General features: G+C 38.0%; 2 protein-coding genes across 4 annotated transcripts; one reads left to right on the top strand and one right to left on the bottom strand.

Annotated features, from left to right (window-relative positions):
• The first annotated feature begins 497 nt into the window (after positions 1–497).
• FKBP7 (FKBP prolyl isomerase 7) lies at positions 498–12,688 on the top strand. 3 transcript variants are annotated; one of them, XM_042949265.1, is made up of 5 exons: positions 500–1,059; positions 1,752–2,295; positions 3,613–3,764; positions 8,533–8,666; positions 12,364–12,688. In XM_042949265.1, the coding sequence occupies exons 2-5, from the start codon at positions 2,087–2,089 to the stop codon at positions 12,523–12,525; spliced, it is 657 nt and encodes a 218-aa protein (XP_042805199.1). In that variant the 5' UTR covers positions 500–1,059; positions 1,752–2,086; the 3' UTR covers positions 12,526–12,688. The 3 variants fall into 3 exon arrangements, with proteins under 3 accessions (XP_042805200.1, XP_042805201.1, XP_042805199.1); XM_042949266.1 differs by having other exon boundaries at positions 498–2,295; positions 8,536–8,666; XM_042949267.1 differs by lacking the exon at positions 12,364–12,688 and adding an exon at positions 9,730–9,974 and having other exon boundaries at positions 498–2,295.
• Positions 12,689–15,141: 2,453 nt separating this feature from the next.
• PJVK (pejvakin) lies at positions 15,142–21,427 on the bottom strand. The gene is made up of 6 exons (XM_042952736.1): positions 21,217–21,427; positions 20,163–20,358; positions 19,471–19,612; positions 17,426–17,543; positions 15,912–16,010; positions 15,142–15,693 (listed from the first exon to the last, which is right to left on the bottom strand). The coding sequence occupies exons 1-6, from the start codon at positions 21,425–21,427 to the stop codon at positions 15,401–15,403; spliced, it is 1,059 nt and encodes a 352-aa protein (XP_042808670.1). The 3' UTR covers positions 15,142–15,400.
• Positions 21,428–23,091: the final 1,664 nt, after the last annotated feature.

Here is a 23,091-nt window from a genome sequence, read left to right as displayed (position 1 = left end):
CTCAGACATCCCCGGGCGAGCCGCGGCAGCGGCGGCGGCAAGATCACGACCGCAACCGGCCTCCCGCTCGCGCTTCCACCCCACGGCTGTTCCCTCCCGCGCCCCGGCGCTCCCTCCTCCTCGCCCGCCTTCCTTCCCCCCGGGCTCCCCGTTTGTTTTCATTGACCCCGACGTCGCTTTCACTTCCTGGATGAAAGGGGCCGGCTCGTCCCAAGAAACCCCTCCCCGGCGGCGGGGCTGAAGAGCGGGCGCGGCCTGCAGCCCAGCCGCGATGCCGGAGGCTGCGCGAGGGGGCCGGCGGGCGCGGCGCACCCTTGGCCTCCCAGCCTGGGCACCTGACTCCGCCTCATTCTTCCTCTGGCCCTCGGCCGGCGGTCCCGGGGCTCCCCACATCCTCCCCGCCCCCCCAGTCCCCGGAGAGGCTCGGACCGACCGTGCCCCGGGGCTAAAGCCTCCTAGGCCCGGCAGGCGGACTCCGCGGCGCGCGCAGCCCCCGGCCAACCCGAGGACTCGCTGCAGGAGCACAAAAGTCCCTACGTCTCGTAGGCCTCTCGGGTTTTCCTCAGGTCCTTCCGGTGGTGGTGTTTCAGGAGAATAAAAGATTACCCGTTTATGTTTCCCCCGTACCCTCCTCACATTCAGGGGGCCCAAGAAACTATCTCCTAGTTAGGCAGTGTGGCGCTGAAAATCCTCCGGCAAGGAACCGCGAGGGGCCCCAAGGGGAACTGTCACCACGCTGACAATTAACCTTAGCCACTACTTCATTTAGAATATAAAACATGGAACCGAACTTTGGAATTTATTTTATTCTAGAAATAAGGGCTTTCCCCTAGCTTTTATGATTTTTAAAAAATCCTGTTTGGAAATGATCATCTTACGTAATGACAATAATTCAGGTTTACTAAATGCTGGATCTTTAAGCAAAGCAAGCTCAGTGCTGCAGTTTTGCTTAGCATCACCAAATAGAGTAACACCTCTCTTTCCCGAACCGAATCCAGGCCTGTGCTGAAGCTTTTCTGATTTGGGTAAAAAGTCTTTGGGTATTCACTTGGAAATAAGGTGAGTTGTTGGATGGATGGATGGATGGATGGATGTGTAATAAATCGAATATAGTTACATGTCAACGATAGACTCCAAGTGGTGGTTGGAAGGCCGCGGCGATGAGGTAATAAAATTCAATATTTCTGTATGTTTGGAAGTTTTTCATCCTAAAATGTTTGGGGGTGGGATAAAGGGTGGTTTTGTGTCAGACTTGGTCAAATCCCTGCTGCATATTAGGTTTTGGGGGGAAAAGCCGAATACTCAAATTACTTCATTTTCTCATCTGTGTACCGTGGATGGTAAGAAAAAAAGTCACCATCAAGAGTTTTCCTCAACTCCCCCGAGCCCTCATATAAACGGCGGCCCCCGAGTGGTGGGGGAAAGAAGCGCAAACTAGCAGCCCCGCCCAAACCGCGGGAGTTGACTCCTGGGAAACTCATCTAAAGGGGCGGGGAGCATTGGGATCTTTTTTGACTCGCGACCAGGTGGCGGTCAGATTGTGTGAGGCTTAGCCTGGAATCTCTTAAGGCATGGCTCCACCCCGAGAAGGTGCTTTCAAGGACACCGCAGAAGCAGACTGCCTCGCCATATGCCCGCTGTTCCCTAGGGGTCTGAGGAGAAACCTTTTAATTCCAAAAATGACAGCCGTATTCTCTAACTACAACATTCCACTCGTAGGCTGTTTATTTCTTTTGCCGGTTTCATTTTAGGAAGTGCGAGCATTACTACATAACTCTGAGGAAACCGGCTGTAAAATTTGCATATTTAACGAGAAGCGGTGCAAGTGTTCAGTACTGCTTCAACGACTGATGACAGCCATCTAAAGCGCCGGGTACCAGAGGGATAGGACCTAGCCGGACGGAAGAAAATTCTGAGGCTAAGCGCGCAGCCCGGGGGGGGGCGGGGCCATCGGCCGTCCCGCCCCCGGCCCTTTGTGACGTAGAACAATGCCTGCCACGAGTCGGAACTGGGCTGCCTTTGCCTCTGGAAGCAAGTGACACGCGTGAAGGAACGCAGTTGTCATCTGGGGCCAATTTCAGGAATCATGAAGTTTGTATTCAGGTTAATCGTTTTCTTTTATGTATGGGGCATTTTGGGGGCTCAGGGACAAAAGGAAGAGGAAAGCACAGAGGAAGTGAAAATAGAAGTTGTGCATCGTCCAGAAAACTGTTCCAAGACAAGCAAGAAGGGAGACCTGCTAAATGCCCATTACGACGGCTACTTGGCTAAAGACGGTTCGAAATTCTACTGCAGGTAGGAAATGCTGTGAACTACTCCCGCATCCAGTTCATACATGAAAACTAGCCTCCCTTTCTACCAACCAGAAGCCTAAGTGGTTGGTTGATTGGTTTGTTCTTGTAACAGTAAGGTTTGAGCCTTGTATTCCCGGGGCCAGGGGGAGGGGGGGCGTGAGGGTGGGGGATTCCTACTGATATGCCTTAGTTCCCTATTGAACTATTACTTTTTAAATTGATAATGTTGGCCCAAGAGATTATCGGAAATACACTACCTCCAGACACCGACCCCCGCCCCCACCCCTGGGATCTATAGAACTCAGTTATGGAGCTGTCTGTAAGGATGTTCACTTTTTTTTTTTTTTTTTCCTCCGTATATTGGAGTCTCCTTACAGAGTATTAGGTAGGGTAGTTTAAGTGATTTTAACTGGCCTTCAGAGGCACGACACTTAGAGGCTGAGAGCCACTTTGCAACTGTATTAAAAAACCACCACAACAATAACCTTCCCTGGTGTCTTCTGGGCCCTGTGTTCTCCCACCTTCTCCCTCATCCCGCCACTGCCTACTCTGATTTAATTGATCATTTATTACTCAGAAGGAGAATGGCTTTTCTTCATCTGTGCTATTATCCTATGAAGATAGGGTTGGAGAAAGTTCTTAGTACGTAGAAGAAAATAGATTGGGGCGCCTGGGTGGCTCAATTGGTTAAGCATCCAACTTGGGCTCAGGTCATGATCTGGTGGTTCCTGAGTTCAAGCCCCGTGTCAGGCTCTGTGCTGATAGCTCAGAACCTGGAGCCTGCTTCAGATTCTGTGTCTCCCTCTATCTGGCCTTCCTCTGCTCACACTCTGTGTATATCTCTCTCTCTCAAAAATAAAATAAATATTAGAAGAAAATAGATAAATTTAATAAGTAAAGATACAAATTTTAATTTTTGTTCAAATGACTTTTTGAGGCTAAACCTGTACCGTCATTTTTAGAACAAACTCAGAAAGTTTAAATGAGTTATTTGGACAAGCCATGCAGCTAGTTAGTGGCCAGAGACCCATTAAAAAAGTAACTGTTGAATCATTTCTGCAAAGATGGCAATAAAAAAGATGAGATGGTTCCTAATGACTAGCTTTGGGCAAATCATACTTCTTTCTGGCTGTTATGAAAGAAGTTTGAGCCAAACACTCCACCAGGGGGTTCAGAATGAGTGTTAATATGGGAAAAGAGTCAGAGAGGACTCCTATTTTAAATTATAACTAAGCGTCCAGATGTATTTTAAAGTTTGATTTCACTGATCTTAAAATCAGTTTACCTAAGTGTTGTTTTTTTTTTTTTTTTACTATAGCCGCACACAAAATGAAGGCCACCCCAAATGGTTTGTTCTTGGTGTTGGGCAAGTCATAAAAGGCCTAGACATTGCGATGATGGATATGTGCCCTGGAGAGAAGCGAAAAGTGATTATACCCCCTTCATTTGCATATGGAAAGGAAGGTTATGGTAAAGTATTTTAATATTTATATCTTTAAGTTATATTTAAAAATAAATCCCAGCTAAAAAATAAATAAATCATAGCTTTGGGTATATATATCCAAAAGAATTGAAAGCAGGGTCTAGAAGAGATATTTGTATACTCATGTTCATAGCAGCACCATTCACAGTAGCCAAAAAGTGGAAATAACCCATATCCATCGACAGATGAATGGATAAACAACATATATACACATGCAGTGGAATATTATTCAGCCTTAAAAAGGTAGGAAATTCTGATACATGCTACAACATGGATGAACCTTGAGTACATTATACTAAGCCAATCACAAAAACAAATATTGTATGATTGCACTTATATGAGGTACATGGAATAGTCAACTTCAAAGAAGGAGCTGAGAAGAGGGTGGAATAGGGAGTTGTTTAATGGATGTAAAGTTTGAGCTTTGCAAGATGAAATAGTTCTGGAGATTGGTTGCACAGCAATGTGAATGTATTTAACTGTACTGAACCTAAAATGGTTACAGTGGTAACTATTTGTTACATGTATATCCCACAATTAAAAACTTTTGAATCACTAAAACAAACAAATATAACATCACAGGGGAAATATTTACAGAACTGTTGAGTCCGATAAACTTTAGCTGTATCTAGTGCAGGCCAGCTTGGTCCCCACTTTTTACATAGAATGAAAATAAGACATTGTTGGGAGACAGATCTCTGGCGAGTTCTTTCCCTCACATAATGGCAGTACTCATAATGATCCTGTATATTCTATAGGCTCTGCCTTTGTCATTTTTATGTATTTTAGTATATGTTATTTTATTATTACATAAATGTCTATAGTATATGCCTTTGGTAAGCAGTACCAAAGTCAAATTCATAAAACTCAGGAAACTGAAACATGATTTTAGAGTAAAAGGACAGTACTAGAACATAGAAAAAAAGAACATCTGAATATAACGACTGTCAATCACTGGTACCCAAATTCAGGTGAAGCCTTGAAATGTAGAAGAAATGAACTGCTTGCTTCAATATCTTATTTGAAATCTCACAATTAGACCTGAGAACCTGGGTAGAGCTGGTAAATGGGGAAAATGTTTGCAACTATTATGAAGACTCTTACTAACGAATAATAAAAATGACCTAGCCCTAGAAATGGATAGGTTCATAAACAAACAGCCCACTAACAAAAAAATACAAATAACCTGTAAATCTATGACAGTACTTAGTTTCATTAATAATTAAAGGGAAATTAAAACAAAGTGATTCACCATTTTCACTCATCAGATTATCAAAGGCATAAAAGTTGGCACAGGTATGGAAACACCAGCAGTCTCATGCCTTATTGCTGGGAATATAAATCATGTGACCTTGCTAGCAATTTCTATCAAAATTTAAAAGCACATATCCTCTGACCCAATAGCTCCATTTATAGAAATGTACACAAAGGTATATATAAAAAACCATTCATACAGACTTTTATTCGGTAGCAAAAGACTGGAAACTACCTGAGTATCCATTAATAAGGAATTATTTTAGTTAAATTATGGCATATCTATACAATGGATTATGATTCAGCCAGTAAAAAGAATGCAGTAGAGCCATATGTATTAGTATGTTAAAAATAAAATGGGATACAATGTATTCATGCAACAAGCATTTCTTGAGCATCAACTGCCAGGGCCAGTTCTAGGCACTGAGCATAAGGCAACATACATAGAAGAAACAATTTCCTATACTCAAAGAGCTTACATGTGAGGGGGGCGTTTTCACATATGCATCATGTATCTACACAGATTATATGTGTAAGGATACACAGTCATCTGACGACATTAAGTGTTCCTGAGAAGGAAACCTGAGGGTCAAGGGTGACGAGATTTCTTCTTACCCTGTAGTATGTTGTACTATTTAAATTTTTTACCATGCATATGTATCAATTTTTCGAAAATTAATCTTTTAAATTACTAAAATTAAAGGTGGAGCTAAATAAAGAGGGACAGTTTTTAAAAGGGGAAAATGGTCAGCTTGGCAGAGGCAGTTTTTACTTTGCATTCTCAGTTAGGTCCTTGCTCCCTGTTGCTGTGTAAAGACTAGGAAGACAGAATCATTCCTTCCTCAGGCTATTTAGGACACTTGCTAACCCCACCTACTTAAAATACTTAGTATATAATGAAAGTCATTAAAGATTAGTTTTCTACGATGAGATATTGTCATTACTCCCAAATATTTCATTGAAATGGCACAACCTCTTTGAGGCTGTTTGGTTACCTCACTAATAGTAGTAATTCCCTCACCTCTTTCCAGTAAGAGCAGGGGATCACTGCACCGAATTGGACTAGAAAGAGGTTAGTGGTGCAAGGCCGACCCAGACTTAAAACTCCTAGAGACAGTTCCATGTAACTCCAACTTCATTTTCGATGCTTTTGGCCAATCATTTGGTCCCATCAAAATAGCTCCCATGGAACCACAATTTATATATCCTGTTTTTAGTCATAGAGGAATCTGGGAGAGGGAGAGAAAAAAAAAATTGGAGATAAATTAAATTGAATGCAATACTTGTCCAAAATTATTGTCATAGGTCAAGGCCAATTCGAGGCAAAATGATATAGGCAGAGTATGCCTTTCAGACTCTTTAATCTCATTTTAACCACATCCCTCATCAATAGGTGCTCATCCATCCTATTGAGCCCCCTTACCCCTCAGCAAATGACCACTTAGGTTTCCTTTTCTGAAACTAATTTATGCTTAACTATGAATGACTACCCTGGCTGCCTAAGCTATGAATAAACCAGACCCCTGCTGTAGAGATACACAAGTTTAACTTTGAAGAAGTTAGTTCATATTTAATTTGAGGTTTCTCCAATACACATACAAATGATGAATCTCATTAGTAACACCACCAACACTTTTGTTTTACACATAAGGAAACTGAGGCCCAACAAAAGAATGTTCTTTGGAGCATACTTAACTGCTGGTTACCTGCCAAATATGTAGGATTAGACTACTTAAAAGATGTAGTGAAGATGTAAGTAACTGCTTAACAAACAACTTCTTGATCAAATAAGCTTTTTAAAATAAGTTATTACTCAGGGCGCCTGGGTGGCTCAGTCGGTTAAGCGGCCGACTTCGGCTCAGGTCATGATCTCGCGGTCCGTGAGTTCGAGCCCCGCGTCGGGCTCTGTGCTCACAGCTCAGAGCCTGGACCCTGTTTCAGATTCTGTGTCTCCCTCTCTCTGACCCTCCCCCCGTTCATGCTCTGTCTCTCTGTCTCAAAAATAAATAAACATTAAAGAAAAATTTTTTTAAATAAATAAAATAAGTTATTACTCATTTTTAAGTTACTTGCATAAGTTACTTATGTTACTAACACCAGCTATAACTTTATTTTAGGTAGTACTTGAAGAAGGCTTTCCTCTGCACGGTATCCTTGCTTCATGTCACAGAGCACCCTTGCATGTCTTGAAATGCATGTGACTTTTTAGTACTTTAATTAACAGTACATGTGGTATGTATAGATTCTTTACATTAACTCCTGTGTCTTTGATTTGCTTCTCTAAATACAAGTCATTCTATAGCAAACTTACCTTTTTCATTTTCTCTTCTTTCTGCTCTAATTTCTTTGTAAGAGAAAACCTGATTGGCAATATTTTCTGCTTTTACAGCAGAACTATTCAGAAACTTCATATGTACATGCAATATTTTTTCTTAAGTTGAATTTGTGTTTGAGGTTATCTTTAATTATTATGATTAGTTATTTTCCTGTCATAAGGAGATTATAACTGGACAGAATAGGAATGGATTTTGTAAAACTGATCATTGAATTAATCTGTAGCTCTTTTACTCTAATGTCAGGTATGTGATATATTGCATGGGACTTCATTAGTCACATGATGATGCAGAGGTAGATTTTTCTATGTCTTGGCTTTGAAGGTGACTGATTCACTTCTTTTGGCTATAACTTTCAAGTTCTTTTCTCTTTGGGTTATATAAATACTTTAGCAAGAATTCTTCACTGTTTCATTAAAGAAATCACTATTTCCTTCAAAGAACAAATAGCCATTTTAAAAATAAACCAGAGGGATCATTCATTCAACAAATATTTGAGTGCCTATAATGGATGAGACCCTGGTAGACTCTGGAATATCCTGGTGACACAAGCTAACTGCTGCCTCTTAGCAAGTCATTTCAGTAGGTTATTTTTATGAAACAGTCATCTGAAATAGCCCATAGGTTGTTAAAATCATCTGTGATATCCGTTAATAGGTTAACTTTATTAAAGAGAACTACTCAACTTAATACTTAAAATTCTTTATTATGATTAGAAATTGTTTCATAAAATTGTTACTGGATTATTCTGTCATTGCACTTATGTTTTGATGTCTGTAAAGGGGTGGAAAGATAAGTCTATGGAAAAATGTTTTATTTATGCTTTCAAATAACTATACAATATCATTTTTTAAAAGATTACTGATTTACACTTTGAAATTTTTCTGCCCATTTACTTCTTCTCTGCACCAGCTCCCTCCTGTATAATGATGGGGTAAATTAATAAAAATTACACAATCTATATTTTAATTTAACCAGGAAATAAGGGCCCATGAGGTCCTTAGAACTGATTTGGTTTAAAACATGGAAAATACCTCCTTAAAAGTAAGCCAAGTAGGTAGTTTTTATAAATATGAAATAATGTAATCATGATGTTATAATGGCTACTTGTGAATAAATATGTGAACTTTATCTTCATCAGTTAAACTGTTAAAAATTATACCTTTAGCAGAAGGCAAGATTCCACCTGATGCAACATTGATTTTTGAGATTGAACTTTATGCTGTGACCAAAGGACCACGAAGCATTGAAACATTTAAACAGATAGACATGGACAATGATAGGCAACTCTCTAAAACTGAGGTAATTCAAACTAAGTTCCACGTGTACAGTCTCATTTTTTTAATCACAATTTAAAGACATCCATGTTACAGCTGTTATTTTTTAGCTCTACTAAGTATGGGCTGATTACATTGCTTTTAATAGAGCTGATTACTAAGGGGCCACTGGGTTGCTCAGTTGGTTAAGTGTCCAACTTTTGATTTCAGCTCAGGTCACGATCTCACAGTTCGTGGGTTTGAGCACCACATGGGGCTCCGTGCTGACAGAGGGGAGCCTACTTGGGATTCTCTCTCTCCCTTTCTCTCTGTCCCTCCCCTGCTCTCTCTCTCTCAAAATAAATAAACTTTGAAACAAAATAGAGCTGGTTACTAAAAAATCTAAGCTCCAAGAAGAAAATGTGCTTTTTGAGTATAAAACTTGTAACTGAGTCATCCTGTTCAGCTGCCTTTCTCCCTGCCAGAGGGTCATTAAAATACCAAGCTAATTTCTACAGGGCATCCCCAGTTTCTAGACTACAGGAACAAATCTCGTTCAAACACCACCATAGGAATTTGGAACAGGGCAAATAATTTCCACCTCACAGGATTGTGGGGATTACAGGAAATTCTGAAAAGGGCTAGCAAGCATCATCTTTATGACAACTTATGAGGTAGACACCTGTCATTATCTCTATTTAGAGAAGGGGGAAATGATGTTGAGGAACTGGCTAAGGTCACGCCACTGTAAGTGACTTCATCAGATTGCAGCTCAGCAGTCTGGCTCCATTTCTGTGCTCTTAACCATGGCCTACCCTGCGTCTTTCAGGGAATTTCCAGCACAGATGTTTCAGGGCTAGTGTTTGTACTCTTGAAGACTGGTGCCTTACCTAGTCTCACTGACTATACCCTTTTGCCTTAAATTGAGTAACCCAATTGTCTGCCCTCTTGTTTGAAAACAGTTTAACAGGCATGGCTCTACCACCTAAGTGATAAAAGGTACCTGAGTCATTGATTTCAGGAAACAAGTAAGCCCCCTTTCTCGGGTTTTGTTTTTTTCCTCTCCATCCCTAGTCCTTCCCCCACCCTGATGCTACTTCCTCCTCCAGGGTATTAGTAAGGACCTTCTCCTGAAGGTCCTTTGCTGCTCACCAGTGGAAGAGGAATATGTGAATGTGAACATACCCCATTCCTGAAGAAGGAGGACAATTAGAGGGCTGGAAAATTCATCCCAGTATGTGCTTTGCGTTGACTCCGTATGACTTGTAGAGTGAACAGCAGCAGATGAATTCACATGGGACCCAAGAGCTCAGCCTATGCACACAGACCATTCATTATCAACTGCATCCAAAAAGGCATGTTCTGCGGTATGAACACTCCCTCAGGAGACCTTATCAGATCTTTAGTTTTTTCGGGAAAATAAAAGTAGAGAAAGTCCAAAAACAGTGACCTGCTTAGCTACCATCTGCCCAGATGTCTCTCAGGTGTCGCCTGCATTGTCACTAGATGGTCAGAGTGATTTTCACATGCTTGAATAACAATAGCTATCTTTTATTGACATCTATAAATATTACTCTAATCCTTACATCAATCCTACCATAAAGGTACTGTTTCCCTCCTTCTACAGATGACAGAATTGAGGTTCAAAGACGTTAAGTTACCTGTTCAAGACCACACAGCCAGTATATGACAAAACCAGGATTTGAAATATGAACTAAAAGAAACTTCCTCCCTTCATCATCAGATTGTGTCAATTATTTCCTTAGTATAAGGTGGGAGAGAAGGGGAATACACTACATTAAGGTTATGTTCTTACCCACTGCCATTTTGTACCTCTCCACTACAGTGTACTAGAAAAGTACATTTTGAGGGTCAGTATATTTACTTAGAAACTGAGGAAGATTTGAGGTTCTTTAAAATTCTTTTCACCTTCATAGGATTGCTGAGGCTCAACTGGAATAAAAATGTATCTCCCTCAATAGGACTTAAGTCCCATTTGAGAACAGTTTATATATACTTCATTAAGATCCATTGATCATTCTAAAATAAAGTCTACTCATGATGGATTGAGTTGGGATCTGTATTGCTAAATACCTCTCAGAGTTCAACTTTAGCTTTCAAAAATAGTCTTTCCTCTAAAATGCCCAGCCTTGGGATGCCTGGGTGGCTCAGTGGGTTAAATGCCTGACTTCAGCTCAGGTCATGATCTCATGGTTCATGAGTTCAAGCCCCTCATCGGGCTTTGTGCTGACAGCTTAGAGCCTGTAGCCTGCTAAGGATTCTGTGTCTCCCTCTGTCTCTGCCCCTCCCTTGCTCATGCTCTGTGTCTGTCTCAAAAATAAACATTAAATTTTTTTCTAAAGTGCCCAGCCTTACTGAACATTATCTCCAGATTATTGCCTTGCTGAACATTATCTCCAGATTATTACACACTGCTTTCTATAGTTATTACATAAATTAGCCCTTGCCAGTGGAAATATAATTGAGTCACATATATAATTTATTTTTTCTGAGTTTATTTTGAAAGACAGCTTGGGGTGGGAGGGAGGGTGGGCAGGGAGACAGTGAGAGAGGAAGAGAGAGAATCCCAAGCAGGCTCCACACCGTTAGTGCACAACCCAACGTGGGGCTAGATCCCATGAACTGTGAGATCATGACCTGAACCAAGATTAAGAGTGGTATGCTTAACCGACTGAGCCACCTGTGTGCCACAAGTCATGTACATAATTTAAACACTTTTAGTAGCCACATCTTAAAAAACAAAAATAAACAGGTGAAATTAATTTTAATAGTATGTTTTGTCACTCAGTATATCTAAAATATTTCCACTTCAACATGAAATCAAAAATAATCAGTGAGATATTTTTTGTTGTCTTCAAAATTTGTTGTGTATTTTACCCTTATAGTAGTAGCATATCTCAATTTGATCTAGCCACATTTCAAGTGCTTAGTAGTCACATGTGGCTAATAGAAATGTCATATTATACAGAGAAAGAATACTTAAGAATACCTTTTCTTAAGGGGCACCTGGGTGGCTCAGTCAGTTGAGTGTTCAACTGTTGATTTCGGCTCAGGTCATGATCTCATGGTTCATGAGATCGAACCCCATGTCACCTCCATGCTGTCAGTGTGGAGCCTGCTTGGGATATTCTCTCTCCCTCTCTCTCTGCCCCTCCCCTGCTCATGTGCTCTCTCTCTCTCTCTCTCAAAATAAACATAGAAAAAAAAAGAATATCTGTTCTTTATTTGACATTATTATATAGAGATTATCATATGGATTTGAAGGAGAGTTATAGAAGCATAGAAAATTAAGAAAATTAAATTTTATTTCAAAAATTATGGTTGAGTTTTATTGATAATAGAATATATTCATTAATTTTAGAGATTATAAAAATGCCAATTTGGATTTTATTCACTAATAGAAATCCTTAAGGATGATTTTCCTTTCATAATGTGGACAGTGTAGATTACTCGAAAACACTTAAGTTTCAACAAAATTCATTTCCGATGTTAATCTTTGAGTATGTACAACTAACATCTATAACCTCAGGGGAAGCTAATTTGAAGATGTTTCTTTTCAGAAAATTGCTTTAAAGGTGAAAAAATAAAACCTCAAATAGCTTTTAACAATTTTTTATCACTTATTATAAGTAGATTTCAGTTTCCTTATGTAAACATTTCCTTAAAGTTACTGGATATTTACTGTGGTACTTTTTTATTAAAGACATATTTTGGCCCTCTAGATAAATAATTACCTGAAAAGGGAATTTGAAAAAGATGAGAAGCCTCGTGACCAGTCATATCAGAATGCAGTTTTAGAAGATATTTTTAAGAAGAATGATCATGATGGTGATGGCTTCATTTCTTCCAAGGAATACAATGTATATCAACATGATGAACTATAGTGTATTTTATTTCTAAATTTTCTTAGCTACTTACTGTACTTTATATATAAAAGAGTTACTTTTGTAGAACTTGTATTTTCTGTTTTCCCTCCATGAGAACATATTTTGATCCCCTCAATACATGTAATTTTGGCATAATAAATGTGTTATTTTGCAGATTTAACTTTCAGGAAAGATAATTGTGTTTCCGGTTGCTTTATCCTGTGAACACGAATAGTGGCACCATGAAATAGACCTCTTCATTCCAGTAGGCAGTTCTCCCCCTTCAGGAGATAGGAGAACACCTATGTCAAAATCGATGAGGTTCTTCCCAGTTCTAACTTTAATAACATGTATACATATCCAATTTTTAAAATATTCAATAAGGACCCAGGAATTAACATTTCACTTGCTGATACATTTCATAGCATTACAAATGAAAGGATAATATCAAAATGACAGGACTAGGGCGCCTGGGTGGCTCAGTCGGTTAAGCGACCGGCTTCAGCTCAGGGCATGATCTTGCTGTTTGTGAGTTTGAGCCCTGTGTTGGGCTCTGTGCTGACAGCTCAGAGTCTGCTGCAGATCCTGTCTCCCTCTCTCTGCCCCTCCCCTGCTCGCACTCTCTCTCAAAAATAAATAAACATTTAAAAAAAATTTTTTAAATGACAGGACTGAACAAATCTTCCTTTGGTATGCATATAGGAAAATATTACTTGTACAATTCTGTCCCACAGAGAGCCTTAACACCGTCGCTGTACTCCTTGGTGCAAGCTCTGGCCTTGGGTCATTATTCCAGTGGGGAATGTTTAAAGATATTTGATCAGACCAAAGACTTTGTGTCTCTTATAGCAGACATAATAAAGTCTATACTGCTCTGAGTCTGTACTTTTTCAGACATCATTATAAATGTGTTATTTCCTCTGGCCTCCTGTAGGCCTTTAGATCTATCATCCCTAATGTTTTGTCTTGATAGTCTTAAATTGATGCCATGGCATCTAGTTTCCAGTTCCCTTTCTCTATGTGTCTCTATCCTGTCAGTCACTTCATTTTACAATGTTCTTGTTATTGATCATGAATGAGCATTACAAACTCCTATGCCATCAAATTTTTGAAAATGTGTAGAATTTATTTTACACATAAGGATATGTGAGGATATCAAATGAGGATACAAATGGGAACATACACTGCCATGGCAATTCTGTGTCACAGTCAAATCATGACATCCAATTTGTTGAGAACAGGAGGTAAGAGATGCTGTAGAAGATCACACTGGTGCCAAAGAAAGGACACATTATTTATCAGAACATGTAAGGTTTTGCCTACTGCATATGTAGGAAGGTATGGTCAGGAAATAGCTCTGTTCAAGACATGTGAGTTCAAAACAAAGCTTTTTCCATTTTCTGAAACTTGCCCTTTCCAAACCATCGATACACTGCCAGAAATTCTATTACCTAAAAGTGCAGGGGTAACACAAAAACCACCAGATTAGTGGATATCACAGATCCATAGCACTGAGTTTGACACTTCATAAAACCAAAACATTCACTATCTTTTTTTCCTCCCAGTTCTTCATGCCTGTACCCAGTTTTGTAAACTCTTTACTTGCTAATCGCGAATTCTTGTTCTTTGACTTCCCTCCGGAAAACCTCCACTGGAAATGACTCCCATTATCTGTATCCATGCAAAAAAAGTCACTAGAATATTTTGCCATCAGTATACTCGTATTTGCACTTGACTCATATATTCTGCTCAAAACAAAAATACTGTGGAAGGAAGATATACAAGGAAATCATCCCTTTATACAAACTATTCACAATTCTATCCTGTCCCATTGTTTTCAAAGTGCTTTTAAACTTATGTTTTTAAAATTTATAGATGATATTAAATGAAGATTGATTCAAAAACCCTAGTCACATTTAAATAAACAGTAACATTTTAATCATTCTACGTGCAGACGGGCATCAGATGTTTTATATTTTCATGATTGTTTTATGCTTTCACAGGCATATACGAGTAGATACCTAGTATCACTACATTTTGAGTTCTAGAATTTTAACATCACTTTTGCAATTATTTTAATAAGGGTGTCGAGTAAATTAATAATTTAGGTTGTCTGTGTATGAAAAATTTCAGATGTCTTACAGAGTAGATGAAAATGAGCTCTCAGAACTAAATATGTTAAATATTTTAAACATTTTCAAAGGCAAAAGATAAAGGTGTCCTAGTTGCCTTAACTATTTTTTTTTTTTTCTAGCTGCCTTACCTTGACAGCAGTGAGTTTTTATAAAGACAAAACTAGGGAGCATGTGTATGATACAGGACAGCAGCCCATTACCACTAACAGTCTCCCTGTTAACTGTGTACACAAAACCCCACACTGAGCTCAGTGTGCTTTTAATTTGATACCGCAATTAAATATTTAGGATTACATTAAATTATTAACACATTTTTCTCATTTTACCAGACCTAAGGCAGTGGGTAAGGCACCATAAAGTCACCACATTTAACCTCTTGTCATTCTTAAATGTTGACTTAAAAGCCAATTAAAACCAAAATTGATATTGAGAAAAATCGCTGTGTAAAGTTAAGATGATAGACTGAATTCCCAAGTATACTTCTAAGGTAACTGGCAGATTTTATGAAGGAATCGCTATGTTTTGAATATTTAAACCTTTTTCACATAAACAATATTAACCTTTATGGCAATTTATAGGATAGAAACTATTATCTTCCCTTTTATCGCTGAAGAAAATGATGCCCAAACAGGTTAATTTCTCTTTCCTCTCCCTCTTTACTTTGCCACAATTCATCAAAGCAAACCTAGAAAATTTTGGAAAGGTGTGTGGCACAGGTGCACCTAAAACACTAGCAAGGTACGTTCATTATTTTTGTTTTATTTCATCCTCTTGTGCCAAACATCAAAACAAGGAACTGCATGAAGTCTCACATACTTCTGCCCATTGACGGAGCACTGAAAGCACCCATAAACCGTCTCCCTTTTGAAGTTCCCCATTCCACAGAGTATGCAAGGTCCTTTTGGAATGTTGTGATTAAGTAAGTTAACTCGGATATGAGTCCCTTCTTTGAGAGAAATATCAGTCATGCCGAGAGGTTTGTCATAGTAGTCAGAAAAAAGATCATCTAAGTAAAGCTGTGAACGAGAAATGGCATCCATCACTCTTCTATCTAAAAGCACAAAAACAGAAATGTGTTACAGGTCAAATAAAAAATATATAACCAAAGTGCATTTATAAATACGTGAATCTAAACCATCAGTCATGAAATGATTTTACTTTTAGATTGTAATTCTTCCTTAGCAGACAGGAGTACTGAACAGATAAACTCAAGTGTTAATCTGAGAAGGAAAAAAAAAAAAAAATTGAAATACTTTTCAACGGACATACTTCTCTCAAATAGTATATTCCTCAATCTGTAGAGCAGCGCAAACGTTGCAGTTTCTTCCCTTTCAAAACCTCCTTTTGACACTGAAGTGACACAAAGGTCTGTAAGAAAATTTTTTGATGTTATTACTGGAACAACTCACATTTTATTGGGAGTTTTAGTTGTGGTTGATGAATTCTGGCACATGTCATTCACTGTATTTTTTAAGTTAAATTTTCTATATTTTTGGAAAAGCTAACATTCACATGGTACAAAATCCAGAGAACAAAAGGGGGATACAGTGATGAGTTTCCATCTAGTCTGGATCCCAGCCTCAGTTTTCCACCTCAGAAGTAACCACTGTTAAATTTCTTGAGTATACTTCCACAAATACTCCATATATTTTACAAGCATAAAGGAATATATACGTATGTATGTATGCACATAAAATTATTTAGGCTCAAATAGTTAAACACTACACACATTTATTTAAAATATCTCTTAGGATTCCATGTCAGGTGCCCTAGTGCTACGTCATTCTTCTTAATGGCTTCATAATGTTCTGTATTGTGGATATGCATCATTATTAAACTAGTTATTGATCGTAGATCTTAAGGGTATTTCCAATCTTTTGCTATTACAAATTGAATATCCTTATACTCATATCACTTTGCATATGTATATCTGTAGGATAAATTCCTAAAAGTGTAGGATATGCACATTTTACATTTTAATGGATATATCAGTTCTATCAGTTGACACTGCTCCTAACAATCACAATAACTGTAAAAACCTACATCTGAAGCGTCCCAAATAGGCTGTAAGTAGCATGTTTTGTCACATTTCTGGATTCCCTATTCCCTCTTCCCACAGAACTGCAAAAACAAAAACAGGTCTACAAATGTTTATAAATTACCATGGTTAGGGGGCTCCCTCACCTAGTGCTTTGAGCTGGTTGGCCCCCTAATCTTAAAGACCTGTGAAATTTAGCGGTCTACAGTGAACTGCACTGAGGTATCATATAAGGTATATAAAGTACTGTATAAAGTATATAAAGACAATTTTAAGGTAAGTATTTGTATTAAAGTTATTTTTTAGAGAGAGTCGGGGTGAAGCTGGTCTATGGTAGGTAAAACTGAAAAGAATTTGTCTTTGGGTACCCTAGTTTGGGCACTGACCCCTGCGGGCATCTTGCCTACCCACTCCTCTATTTGCCATCATCAAAAACTACCTATTAGAAGGTCATTTATTATCTCTCTATGTAACTCAAGGAATACTTTGCCAATGGCATTGCACTTGAGCTCTTATCTATAATTGCAAGTTGGGTGGCGGGGTGTCTACAGCTTTCACCAGGCAGAAAAGAGGTAGTGGGTGAATATAGACAGAGGGTCTTTCCCAGCTACTTTACCCAAGCATATGATTGACAGTGTTGAGAGCATCATTCTTCTACAGTCACATAGAGAATGTATGCGTGTGTTTCCCATTAAATTCTTAAAAATATAATCATTTCAGCGTTTCGTGCAAATCATTCACTTACCAAAGGCACCATCCAAGTAAACGAAGAGTTCAAAAACACTGAAAGCTATGGTTGTGTGTGCTGGAAAAACAATAGCTTTGTCCCTTCCCTTGGGATTCTGTTCATCCATAAAATGAAACTATAGTAAATAAATAAATAACATTATTAAGGAGCACAACACATAAAGACAGCTTCTTGGAGAAAGAAAACAGTTCATACAATCCTACCATTAAGACAAAAACTAATTATTTGGCAATCAAAAAGAATGATTCTTGCCATTTGCAACTACGTGGATGGAACTAGAGGGTATTATGCTAAGCGAAATTAGTCAAGAAAAAGACATGTATCATATGACTTCACTCATGAGGACTTTAAGGTACAAAACAGATGAACATAAGGGAAGGGAAGCAAAAATAATATAAAAACAGGGGGGGGGTGCCTGGGTGGCTCAGTCGGTTAAGCGTCTGACTTCAGCTCAGGTCATGATCTCCTGGTCTGTGAGTTCGAGCCCCGCGTCGGGCTCTGTGCTGGCAGCTCAGAGCCTGGAACCTGCTTATGATTCTGTGTCTCCCTCTCTCTCTGCCCCTCCTCTGCTCATGCTCTGTCTCTCTCTGTCTCAAAAATAAATAAATAAATAAATAAATAAATAAATAAATAAATTAAAAAAAAAATTAAAAAAAAAAAAAAAACAGGGAGGGGGACAAAACATAAGAGACTCTTAAATATGGAGAACAAACAGAGAGTTACTAGAGGGGTTGTGGGAGGGGGGATGGGCTAAATGGGTAAGGGGCATTAAGGAATCTACTCCTGAAATCATTGTTGCACTATATGCTAATTAATTTGGATGTAAATTCAAAAAAAATAATAATAAAATTAATAAAATAATTCAAACTTAAAAACAAATTATCCCATTGAATTTAACTGTTTATACCAGAGGTCCAAGTGGTCCAATGGGGTCTCATGATCTAGGAAATACCACTCACCACTTTCTCACTAACACTGGCACTTAGTGCTACAATAATGCTAACATAGAAACCTTTTCTTTTCAACCACAAACCAACTGTTTAAGTGCTACAGTTGTTTTTAGCCTACCCTGTCTATTGTTCTAAAGTCCCCAGAGTTTTCAGCAGCTTTCCAAAGCAATCATCAACTTATTTTCCAAAGTAATCTCCGACAATTAAATGTTTCAGTTTGTGCCCCTGAAATGATCCAATGTTAAACAATTCAGTAGGCAGCTAAACATAGCCACTGAACAGAACCTTTATTTGCAAAGACTTTAAAAGTTTTTCACTGAACCCTAACAATTGGTTTTAATAAAGCCAATCAAGTGTCATTATTATGTGTCATTATTATGTGAATGACAAAGACAAATAATACGGAGCTTTTTAAAAACTAAAAACAAGTTCCAAGAGGTTTTTTAAAAGTATTTAACATTGAATGAAGCATGTTTGGCCATTGACAATGTTATTTTAGAAAACTTAAAATAAAAATATAAAATCAACTTTTAAAAATTCAAGTATAAAGTACATCACTTAAAAATAAAATCAAGGGGCACCCGGATGGCTCAGTCGGTTGAGCATCTAACTTCAGCTCAGGTCATGATCTCATGGTTCATGGGTTCTAGCCCCACATCGAGCTCTCTGCTGTCAGCACAGAGCCTGCTTCAGATCCTCTGTTCCCCTCTCTACCCCTCCCCTGCTCATGCTCTCTCTCTTTCAAAAATAAACATTTTAAAAAATCATTAAAAAATAATAAAAAAATAAAATCAAGAATTCAACATAAGCATTCTTAAAACTTCATTTAAATAGCAATAGGAGAGACTTCAGTGTAAATTATTTCATAAGGATTAGTGTTTTGTTTGCATTATGTTCCACATTTAGAATCCAAATTTTCTTGGATTTTTTTAAAACTCTCAAACAAAACCATTACTGTGCAAAATCTGATATACACTTGCAGCTCTTTAATCTCAACATTTGACAAAATACACGTCTCATTAGAAATTGAGTACTATGTAAAAATTCCCATTGCAGCTTTTTAGTAAGAGAAACTTAATGAGTATGGTTTACCCGCATGGCTTCCCCACGAATTCCAGCATGCACAGACAGCGAGCACTGTCGTGTGGTTCGAATGCTTTCCATGACCACACACAATACTGCCTTTCTGCTGCTTTTTGTCTGACGTATCAAGCTGTGGTCAAAATTAATTTTTCTGAAAAAAAAAAAAAAAAGATTCACAAGAACCTGTCACATCTAATTACATATTATCAAGTACATTTTTGCTGTCATGTGTTACTCATTCCCAGTCCACCTTAACCAAAAGTAAATCCAGGCAGGTCTAATACAAATTACAAAGTATGCTCAAAAGCCATTAATGATCTGCCTCTCCTTTCTGTTTTCTTAAAACATGCTTATTATAGGATTCTGTTGGAGGAGACCCCCTTAGTATATTTGTTGCATGCAGATTAGTACATTCTTTTCATCTGATAATTTGGCACCAAAGCAATTTTGGACCAATTTAGGACCAAAGCAATTCTGTGGAACAATCAAAAATCCTGTTTAAACCAAATGATTTTGGCTATCTACCCTTATCTAAAGCCTGGATATATTGCTAATTTGTAGTATTTCAATCAAATGAAAGAATTAAATTACATTAGACAATAGATAGAACCTGAATGTTTTAAGCATTGTTTATAACGAAGTTTACATAATTACGATATTTAATGAAAACACTCAAGTATATTAAGTATTATTCTACTGACCGTGTAGTAATTTCCTTGAGTAATGTCGATACTTCCACTTCATGTTTGGTCACCACACCAAATGAAGCTTTCACTGCAACAGAATCTGATCCAGTGACATTAATCCCAACATCATTCACAATATGGTTGCCTCGCCTTCCATAGAGTGAAACATCTGATTCATCTTCATAATTCAGTAACTGATAAGATGAAATACCTTTAAGAAAAGGAAATCAATATTTTTTAAATGTCTTGAATTCATTTAATATGTTATATGTAGTAATGCATTAATTTACTATGTAAGACTTCATCACACGTTGAGAAGAAGACACGTTACATGTTGAGAAAGGCAACGTGTCAAGCCAAGATTTAAAATAGCATTAATTTGACAACAAAAATAGAGTACTTAAAAGAGAACTCAAGTTCTTCGTTCCACCAACAGAACTCTATAAGCTTTAATATCCACAGAGTGGTTGAAAGAAAAACAAGTGTTTATAAGAAATACTTTGTCAAAATGTCAATTTGTTTTCTAAACTGTTTTAAGAAAACAGAAAGGAGAGGCAGATTGTTAATGGCTTTTGAGCATACTTTGTAATTTGTATTAGACCTGCCTGGATTTACTTTTAGTTAAGGTGGACTGGGAATGAGTAACACATGACAATAAGATACATTTCAGTTTACCAATTGCAATAACTGAGCCATAAGAAATAAATGTAAATTAGTTTCATCTCATGTGACCATGTAAATAGGCAAGTCAGATCTCATTTTATAGATGAAATCTATAATCTATTTTGTCATATTCTAAGTTGATTTGGTCAAAACAATCTATAAGATAAGTGAAATAAAATTATACAATAAAAGATTTTACAGAATATGTTGGAAAATTATTCAACCAATAAGATTTGATACTATACAAATTTTAGATATTATTAATCTTATTACTACTATCATAAGAAAAGTTGCTTTTATCAATGAAAATGTGTAAATATTACAAAATAAGTAGTACATACAACCTGTTTAGATTGTTGTAATACAGCCAATGAGCAGTCGCTCTGAAATAGACATTAAAACTTACCAGCTGAAATTTCTCTGTCTCCTAGAAGAATATCTTTCAGTGTAAAAGGTGTTGAAGTAAATTTATATCTGGGAAAGAAAAAGCATCGCTTCTTTTTTACCACCAGACTTAGAGGCTGGTATTTGTCAGCCTCACTGAGGCTTGGAACAGGAACTAATCTCCCTCCATCTCCAACTTGCTTGACAAAGCTCTTGGTAGCAGCAGCAAACATATTAATATGACATCAAAACGTCATCAACTGCAACCCTTAGATAACAAATCCATATTTTCAAAGAAAACCAGGCACAACCCTAAGCCTTCCTTGATTTTAAATATAATTAAACACATTAAAAATACAAAGCCTGGTTTCACCAAGTAGCTTACCAGTGTACAGTTCACAACACTGCCTCCCCTGGTGTGCTCAGGTAATGAATTATAGATCAACCGCGTAAAATGATATACTGAAAGCAGTCAATTTGGAATTGCGGTCTTTAAGCACTAAAATATACACAGAAAACTAATCATTTAAAAATACTACCAATGTCCTTGATGAGGGTTACTGTTGATAGTAGTTTGCCAGTTTTGAGGAAACATCTAGTCCTCTGGGAAAAAGGCAGTTTAGGCACTCACCTTAGCCCTGGACACCATTTTTAGTGGACCTAGTCCAAAGGGAATTCCTTCACAAGTTTGCCATGCCAATGTTGGCAATAGTAAGGTGCTATTTTGAATCCTTATGGTATACAGTTCACTCATTTTCTTTCTTGTATGTTACAAAACCAAGTAATTAATATAAATTCATTGAATATAGGGAAGCAACTGTATGCAGACAACTAAGAAATAACAAATGAAAGTTTATTTGTATATATGCATAAATATATGTACAAATATATACAATATATGCATAAATAACTAGAATTCTAACACGTATATAAATAACTAGAAACTACAACTTAGGGGCTTCTCACTCTGTAGCTGGCACATAGACAACTCTGAAATAGCACTGCGTTTATTTTGTTTCATCATCATTATCTGTTACTCAACCCTTAAAGAGAGCTGAATAAAGTTTGGGCTTAGGATATCATGGCGAAAAATAAGTTTTAGGAACAAATCTGAATGCTGAAATATTGTATTGCCCTAATTTTGTGGATGTTAATATATGTTGAAATAGTGGCTATGTATATTTATGGTAAGATACTCATTAAAACCTAACAGTAGTAGTAATCGCTATACATACATATACAGAGGGGATAGTGGAAGACAGAATAGACTTAATTCAAGCCTCAAATAATATAAATCAATTTGATTAGATCCTAAACACTTTTTATTTGCTTTCAAGCATCCAGGGCTCACATGTAACCAAAAAACAAACAAAAACCCACCAAAACCAAAAAGAAAAAGTTTTTAATAATGTCCTTTTGTGTGAAAAGCATAGTGCAATCTTCAACACAGAGAAAGCACAGGGAGTCATTTCCCAAGTGCCTAGCAAACCCCTAAGCGACACTTCCACCGTCGCTCTCTGATCTCCACCAAAGGCGGTGCATCCCAGGCAATCGCAATTACGACTAGCAACACAGGTGTGCAGAAACAGCATTTAATTGGGGCCCACACAAAAGCCTTCGTTTACACCTAACGGGCCTTGCTCAAATTGGTGGGCCCGCATTCCTCTCGAGACGAAAGCCTAGACACAATGGAGACTACCCGGCGGGAGGGGGTCTCCGGACATTCCTGAGAGCTCCTCCAGGCAGGCCTCGAATCGGGAGAGCCCACCGAAGCCCTCAGGGGCGGATAGACCGCGAATCGCAAGCTTAGGGGCCAGGCCCGGGGACGCTCCGTAGCAATTTTGCATTTAGAATTTTGAAATCTTTTTCATAAAGTGACGCAACCCCGATTCTTAAC

This window comes from Panthera leo, chromosome C1 (assembly GCF_018350215.1).
Source record: "Panthera leo isolate Ple1 chromosome C1, P.leo_Ple1_pat1.1, whole genome shotgun sequence".
NCBI lineage: Eukaryota > Metazoa > Chordata > Mammalia > Carnivora > Felidae > Panthera > Panthera leo.
This window is presented reverse-complemented; position numbering and strand designations above follow the sequence as displayed.